The sequence below is a fragment of the Leopardus geoffroyi genome, chromosome A3 (genome assembly GCF_018350155.1).
Source record: "Leopardus geoffroyi isolate Oge1 chromosome A3, O.geoffroyi_Oge1_pat1.0, whole genome shotgun sequence".
Taxonomy (NCBI): domain Eukaryota; kingdom Metazoa; phylum Chordata; class Mammalia; order Carnivora; family Felidae; genus Leopardus; species Leopardus geoffroyi.
In genome coordinates this window covers 620,612-630,065 of record NC_059336.1, presented here as the reverse complement: position 1 = coordinate 630,065, position 9,454 = coordinate 620,612, and the positions used below count along the sequence as shown (strand labels likewise).

The following is a 9,454-nucleotide window of genomic DNA, read 5'->3' as shown; positions in this document are numbered from 1 at the left end:
GTGGACATAGCCTGGCCCTCGCCTCCTGTGGCCCTCCTCCATCACCAGAGCCGCTGGGAAAGCCCCCAGATAACCCTGCCGGCGTCACTTGGGAGTGAGGGGCTCGCAGGCCTCGGGGCCAGGCCTCAGTTCACCGGCCTGGTCCTCAGCTACCCCTAGCAGTCTCCGTTTAAGAGCCACCCAGAGAGAAATTTAATACCCAGGTACAGTCCCCCAAGGACCCTCCCAGGGACTCACCCAGGGGTCCCACCCAGAAGGTCACACCCTGGCCTGGGAGCAAGAAGGCGATGGAGTCTCCAAACTGGAGGGTCCCAGTTTACCCCGGGGGTAGGGAGGGGACAGCCTGGAGGGCCTCCTAGCACCGTCCTTCCCTGGGGAGCCTTGGGATGAAGGCCTCTGGGGGCTGCATCCCACCAGACCCAAGGGCCGGTTGTCCCAGCTGCACTCCCCACCCCTAACCTACAACGGCTCTGCACCATTGTCTGTGCACTCCCACCCCACACTCAGAACCCTTCCTGGAGCCCCCCAGGCCAGGCCTTGAGCCCCAGGAGAGCGAGCATTGTGGAGCTGATGAGATGGTCACTGTGAATATTTAGGACCATCTCACCAGGAAGATTGAGGACAATCCCCAAATCTCCCTTTTGTGCCCCCAGGAAAGCGGAGGCCTCGCTGGGGGTGGGGCCACCCTATCCTCTAAGGTGACACGCTGGGGGCAGGTGGAGGGTGTGTCTGCACTCCCAACAAAGGGAGGAGCTGCCCCTGATGGGAACTGGTGCCCTGGAGGCACTGCAGACCCAGCGCAGACCCCAAGCCTCCCACCAGCGCCTGACCTCTCCCCCCACCCCAGGGGCTGGAAGCCTGGTGTGCTCTGTCGGGTGGGCTGTACCCGCCTTGACCCCCAACCCACTGGGGGAAGAGAGGGAAGCTGAGGCTCCGTGCACCGGCCACAGCCGAGCAGGCTGCAGGATGGGAGAAAGGTCCTCGGAGGCCAGAGCCCCAGGTCTCCTCTGAGGAAACACAGACATGGCCAGAGACTCGAGTCCACACTCCCGACCTCTGGGCGTCATTCCTCAGCATGCAGCCAGCCTGCCCTGTTGCCTCCCAGGCGAGGTCCAGTCCCCAGCTACCCCACTGCCTGCAGGACCTGGGGTGGTCACAGGGGTTGGTCGAGTAAAGAGAAAGTTCATGACGATGAACGCACACTGCGTGGCAGGCCCCGGGCAGGCGGGGGCGACAGGGGAATTTCCCCTGCAATCCAGAACAGGCGGGATGCTGGCCACGTGGCTGTAAGTGTCCGGAGAGCCACTGGATGGGTGCAGCCGGCAGGCATCCAGGACTGACCCGCACCCGGTCTTCTCAAAAGGGCACCGAAGCAGGGAAAGGGTGGCTTTCCAGCCACTGGTGCTGGGACAACAGAGCAGACAGGTGAGGAAGGAATGGACCCCAGCCCTACCTCACATCACACAAACTAAGAGCATGGGCCATCTAAATGTCAAGGCTAACGTGTGAGGCTTCTGTAAGAAAACAGAACAAATCATCACAGCCTTGGGGTAGGCAAATATTTCTTTCAAAGGACATGAGAAGCACTCACATAAAAGAGAAGGTTGATAAACTGGATTTCATAAATATCAAAAATTTCTATGGGGCGCCTGGGTGGCGCAGTCGGTTAAGCGTCCGACTTCAGCCAGGTCACGATCTCGCGGTCCGTGAGTTCGAGCCCCGCGTCGGGCTCTGGGCTGGTGGCTCGGAGCCTGGAGCCTGTTTCCGATTCTGTGTCTCCCTCTCTCTCTGCCCCTCCCCCGTTCATGCTCTGTCTCTCTCTGTCCCAAAAATAAATAAACGTTGAAAAAAAAAAAATTTCTGTTCTTCAAAAGATACCAATGAGAAAAATAAAAAGGCAAGCCATTGACTGAAAGAAGATATTCAAAATGCACGTATCAGATGAAAAGATGCGCGTAATTTTTTATCCTTAAAACTCAATATTTTTAAAGCATGGTTTTAAAAAAATGAACAAACTAGGGGCCCCTCGGTGGCTCAGATGGTCGAGCATCCAACTCTTGGCCTCGGCTCAGGTCACGATCCCACGGTTGTGGGATTGGAGCCCCATGTCAGGCTCTGCACTGACAGCCTGGAGCCTGCTTGGGATTCTCTCTCTCCCTCTCTCTACCCCTCCCCTGCTGGCTCACATTCTCTCTCCCTCCCTCCCTCCCACACACACGAACAGAATCTTTGAACGCACACGTCACATAGGAAGATATACAAATGACCGCAAGCACGTTAAAAACGTACCCAACGTCTCTGGTCACCAGGGAAATGCAAACCAAGTGAGATGCCACGCGGAACACAGGAGAGTGGCTGAGTTTGAAAAGACTGGAAGTACATGGCACCGTCACACAGCACTCAGACGTCACCGGCGGGTAAAATGGAGCAGCTGCTTTGGAAGACAGTTCTCTGGGTTCTGAGAAAGGTAAACAAACATCTACCTGTGAGCCAGCAATTCCCCCTGGTCTACAACCCAAGAGAACAGCGTCTCCATTCTCATTCTTGGGGGAGCTCCCCCTGCTGGTTGCATGGGGTGGTGTCAGTCTGTCCTCGAATTGTGCCCGTGGGTTCCTGGGGGCTTTATTCATTGCTGCCCCAAACCGTAAACAACGCGGATGTTCTTGGTGAGACTACCAGATAAGCAAATTCTGGTGTGTGTGTGTTTTTAAGTTTACTTATTTATTTTGAGAGAGAAACATGGGAGGGGCAGAGAGAGAGGGACAGAGAATCCCAAGCAGGCATCCACACGGTCAGCACAGAGCCCGGTGTGGGGCTCGATCCCACGAACCGGGAGATCATGACCTAAGCCAAAGTCGGGCGCTTATGCGACTGAGCCCCCAGGCGCCTCCACAAATTCTGGTGTGTTTGCATAATGGGATGCTACTCAGGAAACCACAGCGTGGCAAGCAAGCTCACAAGAGCACGAACGAAACCCAACTACGTTCTGCTGAGCGAAAGCCGTCAGGCCCGAAAGAATATGTATGTATGTATGTATTTACCTTTTTTTTTTTTTTAACGTTTTATTTACTTTTGAGAGAGAGACAGAGCATGAGCAGTGGAGGGGCGGGGAGAGAGGGAGACACAGAACCGGAAGCAGGCTCCAGGCTCCGAGCTGTCAGCACAGAGCCCGACGCGGGGCTCAAACTCATGAACCGTGAGATCATGACCTGAGCCGAAGTCAGACGCTTAACCGACTGAGCCACCCAGGTGCTCCTCAAAAGAGTATTTAATATATGCTTCCATGTAGATGACGTTCAAGAACAGAGAAATTATTACAACACCAGGGCAGTGGCACACAAATTCATCATACTCTCCTGGTGCAGGTACCCTAAGAAGAGAAAAGTTGCTCGAATCTGATCTGGAAATCCGTGGGTCCTGGCCGAGGCCACGGCAAAACTGTCTTACGGAATCCTGGTCTCTTGCAGAAGAGCCATTCCAACGGAAAGGAAACCATTGGATGACCCCTTCCCTAGGTCTTGGCCCCAAACAGAGAATAGGACACAGGTGTGGCCCCGATGGAGAGAAGCTGATGACGGCACAGTATGTCCCGGTTAACGTGGCTGCGTAACAAACACCCCCGAACTCGGTGAAATCAAACGGCCATCCATCATGCTCAGGAGGTTTGCAGGCCAGTGATTAGAAGAGACCCCGGGTCCATGGTGTCCAGAACCTCAGCCAGAAGGAGCCTCGGAGCGATGCTCCCCACTCTGTGTCTGGGACCTGGGCTGCAACCGGCATTCCTGAGGGCTCTGTCTGTCTCTACGTGGCCGCCTGCTCCAGGGCAGGCATGTTCTGAGAGGATACAGCAGGTGGAGGTACCGTTGCCTTCTCCCGGCCCAGCCTCACACAGCATGTGTTCTGCCACATCCCGCTCGTCAGAAGTGAGCCACTAAGGCCAGCCCACGGCACGGGGAGGGAAGTCCGACTCCAACTTTTGTAGGAGGAGTGTCACAGAATGTGTGGATACGTCCTAAAGCCACCACACAGAAGAGAGCCGAGTTGTCCACAGAGTCGGAAAAGAGCGAGGAAGGAAAAGGCAGAGCCAACCCAGAAGAAAGCCCACAACAGCTCCTCACAAACACTCCGGCCTCTAAGACAACCTGGTAAGAGACAGGATGCAAACGCATCAGTAATTACTACATTCTATCAAAGGATGGAGAATCTGAGATTGGCTTTTGAAAGAAGGAAAGGAACACAGCCATTTGGTGCTTATCAGAGATGCACCAAAACACAAAAACGCAATACGGTCAAAAGCAAAAAAGGAGGGGCCCCGGGGGGCTCAGTCAGTTGAGCATCCGACCTCAGCTCAGGTCACAATCTGGTGGTTCACGAGTTCGAGCCCCGCGTCGGGCTCCGTGCTGACAGCTCAGAGCCTGGAGCCTGCTCCGGATTCTGTGTCTCCCTCTCACTCTGCTCCTCCCCCTGTTCTCAAAAATAAAATAAAAACATAAAAAATAATAAAATAAAAAGGGGAAAAGATACTCCAGGCATCTACCAACCCAAAAATAAATGCTGACATAGCAATATTGATTTCGGACAATCTAGAATTTAGGGCAAAGATTAAAAACACCGCCAACCTAGAAATAGGAAGGCACGCTGCTTAACGAAAGAGGGAATCATCCACAGAGTGTTTCTCAAGCTTTTTGACTCAGATCTGCAACCAGAGTTTCCAAAGTGCTGCTTTCGCCACGCAGGCTGCAAGGCCTGTGGTCCCTGGTGGGGGGCCAGGGGGGCTGAACGGCAGGCGGCGCTCAGAGGGTTTCAGGGCAGTGGAAACGCCCAGCGAGACACTGCGATGGAGGTGCCTTTATACATCCGTCCAAGTGCACCGAAGCTACAACACGGAGAGCGACCCCACCGTGAACCATGGACTCAGGCAAGGACCTGTCAGTGCAGGTTCATTGGCTGGGTGGGGGCAGGGGGCATGTACGAAATCTCTGCACTTTCACTCAATTTTGCTGTGAACCTAAAACCACTCTGAAAATAAATATTAATGATAAATATTTTAAGTGTGTCAAACAAGTTCACCGTGTAAAAGTGGGATTGTGACTCACCTCTCTAAGAAGGGGACAAGTCAAGCGGACAGAAACATAAATAAAAAGACAGCAATGCTCCACAACACAATGAATGAACTTGATCCAATAGATAAACACATTTGGCCAAGAGAAAATACGCATTTTGTCCTCAAGCACACATGGCCATTTTCAAGAATGGATGTGGTTCCAGAGCAGAGATCCAGAGAGTCAAGGGTTCAGACCTGTGGTCCCCATGGAGAGGCAAGATAGAGGTAGAGGGCCTTGGGGAGCGAGGCTCATCTGATTTAGGTCTCACTCAGGGCTGTAGCTTAGACAGGTAGAGCAGGAGGCCAGTCAGAGGGTGGCCTTAGCAACCTGTGACAGCACTGTGCCTGCCCGGCAGGGGCCCCGCGAGCAGGGAAGAGGAGGGGCTCTCTGGAGGGAGAGCCCAGGGCCCGGCAGGCTCATTTCCAGCCCCTGGAGGAGTGCGGTGCCCCGCCTGACAGGAAGCCCGGGGAGGAGGCCTGGGGGACATTTGGGAGAGGATGGCTGCAGGAGAGCGGAGGCCCAGGTTCTCGAGCCACGGGGCAGGCCCTGGACACCGGATGGGAGGCCCAGCCCAGCGGCCCTGCTCCCTGAAGGGCACTTGGCACCTAGATATCCGACACTCATTTGGAGAGCGCCTACTGCCTCCACATCACTCTTCCCGGTCCCCGAGTTCTTCTGCCGGCTACCGCTGATGTGTAACTCGGGGCTCGAGGCCCAGAAGACGCTTAGTAAATACACGTGGAGGCACGCGCGTGCCGGCGGCGCCCTCTCCGGTCCGGGTCGGAGGGCGGCACTACATTCCCAGTGGACCCTCAGCCAGCCCCCAGGAAGGGAGGAGGGGGCCCTCTGTCTGCCCCACTGGCTGTGCCAAGAGGCTGCACTCGTGCCCTCTGACCCTCTTCAGTATGCTTGCAGGGATCACAGAACGGAGGGCGCCCCGCGACCCCGGGAGGGTACAAGCTGAGTCAGAAGGGCCCGCCTTGAGCCTGCAGTGGGAGCCGCCCTCAGCTCCACAGACCCCTGTCGCCCGAGTCCCACCCTCTCTGGCCGTGACTCCTCCCCCCCCCCCCCCCCCCCCCCCCCCCCCCGCCAGGGCCCAGCTCCGGGTCCTGCTCCCGGCAGCCCTCCCTCCTCCCGGGGAGCTCGGTCCACACCTCGGCCCTGCCACCCTCTCCTGGCTCCACCTTCCCCCACGTGAAAGCAGGGGTCAGGCGGGTCCACTTCAGCGTGGTGGCCCTGCACTCTCACCTCAGGAACCCCTCCCATGCAGGACCCTGAGGCTCGGGCAGGGGGGCTGCCGCAGCAACGCCATGAGGTGAACCTGACCGCCTTTGGGCGTGTGGATGTGCGCCACTGTCCGCGGCCCACCCACCGCTCAAGGACATCATCACGCCCCTTGGCCTCCAGTAAACTGCACGGGGAGGGTGGGGCGACGGGGAAGGCCCCCAGACCACCCTCTCAAAAGCAGGTGGCAGGCCGTGTGCGCCGTCTGCAGTGGGCACACGCCTGCGCGAACTTGACCCGCATCGTAAGAGTCGGACACAGATTACGAAAAATGTTTTTACTTTAAACCAAAGTACCAAGCAGATACTTGCAAAACAACGTACAAAGTAGAACCCGGATGCTTCCCTGCCCCAGGCACCGACCCTGCCCCCCAGAAGCAGCCTGCGGTTCTGGCCCCAGGGGACTGGAAGGGGCGCTCGCACCCTCCCGGGGTGGCACAGGTGCCAGGCAGGGGGAGGGGCTGCGGTCATTTCTGAAGCTCTGGTGTGAACTTCCCTCCAGTGCCCTGTGGTCTGAGAGCAGGGGTGGCAGCTTCAAAGGGGGCGGGTGCGCCCGACTTTGACAAAGGCTCCAAGAGCAAACCGTGGTCTTATCAGCCACATAGTTTCCTGTATGGTCTGAGCTGGTGCAGACGGGCAGGACTAGCTGGGCTGTGCCCACACCCGCGGGGTCACACTGCCGAAGGCGTCAGGACTCAGTGGAGAGGAGTGTAGACACCAGCTGACCCATGACAACAACAAACTAGTTCGCAACAGAAAGAAAACGGAAAAAGACCACCCCAGTGGCTTGACTCGGGGGCCAAGACCCGCTCAGGTAGTTCTGGGGCACCTGACAGATGGAAGGACGGACAAACAACCCAGTTCCCTTCAAAGCACAAAGTGGGGCAGTGGCTTGTCTCTGGAGTTCCCCCCTGCCTTCCCCTAGAGAAGGAAGGGTCTTCAGCAGGCAAAAGATCTGGAGGGTTGGGGGACGGGGGGGGGGGGGGGGGCACGGGAACCTGCCACTTGAAGGCTCGGGCCTGCCGTGGGGTCCTGATGGAGAGGGTGCCAGGCCTCCAGGGGACCCCTGCCTGGTCCTCCTCCTGGGTCTCAAACAGACCTGCTGACAGCCCATGGCGGCCGTGGCCGTGCCCGTGGCAGTGGGCAGTCTGGGCCTCCCAAGTGCCCTCAGGCACCAGTGTCAGCCAGCGGGGGGCCAGGGGAGTCCCAGGGAGCCCAGGCGCCAAGCTGTCACGGTGGCCCCACCAGCGGACTGAGCACAGGGGTCGATACTAAGCCCCCAAAAATCTTCCTCCGCCCCTGACTTATTCTGTTTGCACCCTACCACCACCCCCCCCCCCCCCACCGGGGACCAAAGCCCCAGGGGCACAGCCACTGTCACACTCCCCTGGGGGGGGGGGGACCTGCTGGTGCTGACAGCTCACAGCAGGAACCACCAGCACAGTCGCCCGCGGGCCATCCCTATGGTCCTGTACAAAACACTCTGGAACCCAGAGCGAACTCGGGAAGCCTAGGCACTCAGCATTGTTTAGTTTGAAAATGCTATAAATTTGACTCTTGCAAGAAGCCTACTAAACAATTCACTTAAAAACACCCACAGTGCGTGTGCAACGGCCCCAGGTGCTGAGCACCTGCCGGGCAGAGAGAGGTGGGGGTACTGCCCCGTTCTCGCCCCAAGGCAGATGGCAAACTCAAGCTGTCAGGGCCCTGGGTCCACACTCCAGTCCCAGCCCCCCCACCCCGAGACCGGGGCCACGCGCAGACCCGCAGCAGCACCCACGCTGTCCCGGAGACAGGGGAACAGGGTGCCAGGCCACACTAAACCTACAGAAAACTGTGGGAAGAAACCAAATCCATAGGATCCATGGGTTTCCACACTTGGGGACGGTTCCCAAGACATGTGTTAGCGACACCCCCTCCCCCAGCCGGCTCCGGCCCACCCAGGGGCCCCTCGCACCCACAGAGTCCGCACCCTACTCCCCGGCTCTGCCTCCTCATCCTCTCTGTCCGGCTCCTCATCAGGCCTGACGTGTAAACAGTATCAACAAGCAAGAGATGGAAAAATGTATTTCCCAAGAAAGAAGGGGGAGGAGGCTCCGAGTGGAGGGCTGACCGCACAGGTCTGTCGTGTTCGATCCCTTTTTCTCGCCGTCTGTTTTGGTGTTTCCTCTCTTTGGTTCAGCCCAACGTGGCCCGCAGGGCGCCGGCACCGTGCTCCCGCCCGGCCGCGGCCTGAGGAGAGGCGGCCGGCCCTGTGCCCACGGCGGGCCTCGTCCTCCACCCACGTCTACTTGTGCTCACGGCCTTCCGCCATGGCGGCCACCTCGATGGTGGCAGTGTGCTCCTCGGGGCCCGAGGCGGCCACGGCGCTCTCGACGGCCCCTGTGGGCACTGTCACGATGGTGCTGCCCCCGGGCGACACCTGAGCCACGTTCTGCAGGGTGGGGCCCAGGCCGGGCAAGGTGAGCAGCTGTAGGGGGCTCACCACCTTGACCACAGTGCTGCCGTCCTGCATGGCGGCCGTGCTCAGGACCGTGAGGCTGGACGCGTCCGGGTGGATCTCCACCGTGCTGGGGAAGGTGGCACCCGACGAGGCCAGCACCGTGTAGCCCCCGAGCAGCGGCGAGGCCGGCGAGCCGGCGGGAGCAGCCTGCGTGGGCCCCTTGCCCAGCGCAGGGGAGGGCAGGGCGGACACTACTTTGCCGAGCGGCACGCCGGTCAGCTGGGAGACTGGCACGCCGGGGCTGAGGGCGATCTGGGCAGACTGGGTGAGCACCTGCGAGGCGATGGCGGCCGGCCCGGACGTGGCCCTCGCGAGCCGCGGCCGCTTCGCGGGGGGCGGCAGGGAGACGGGCGTGAGTGTCATAAGCACGTTGCTGAGGTGCTGAGATTTGTGCTTGAGTTCCTTGGCTCGACGTCGGTGCTCATCACACTGCTGTTCCAGGGCTGCGGGAGGAGAGGGACAGAGCGTCACCGTGGGGATGGGGGGGGGGGGGGGCGGGGATGGGAGCATCACTGCAGGGACACGGCACGCAGAACAGGGACAGGGAGGGAACAGAGTGTCAG

At 58.8% G+C, this 9,454-nt stretch overlaps 1 protein-coding gene across 6 annotated transcripts in view; it reads right to left on the bottom strand.

Annotated features, from left to right (window-relative positions):
* Positions 1 to 6,651: 6,651 nt before the first annotated feature.
* GMEB2 (glucocorticoid modulatory element binding protein 2) overlaps positions 6,652 to 9,454 on the bottom strand; it is a 24,996-nt gene continuing 22,193 nt past the window's right edge. For all 6 annotated transcript variants that reach the window (XM_045443932.1, XM_045443935.1, XM_045443936.1 and 3 more), the window contains exon 10: positions 6,652 to 9,334. In XM_045443932.1, coding sequence (XP_045299888.1) covers positions 8,676 to 9,334 — 659 coding nt within the window. In that variant the 3' untranslated portion in view covers positions 6,652 to 8,675. The remainder of the gene's footprint in view (positions 9,335 to 9,454) is intronic.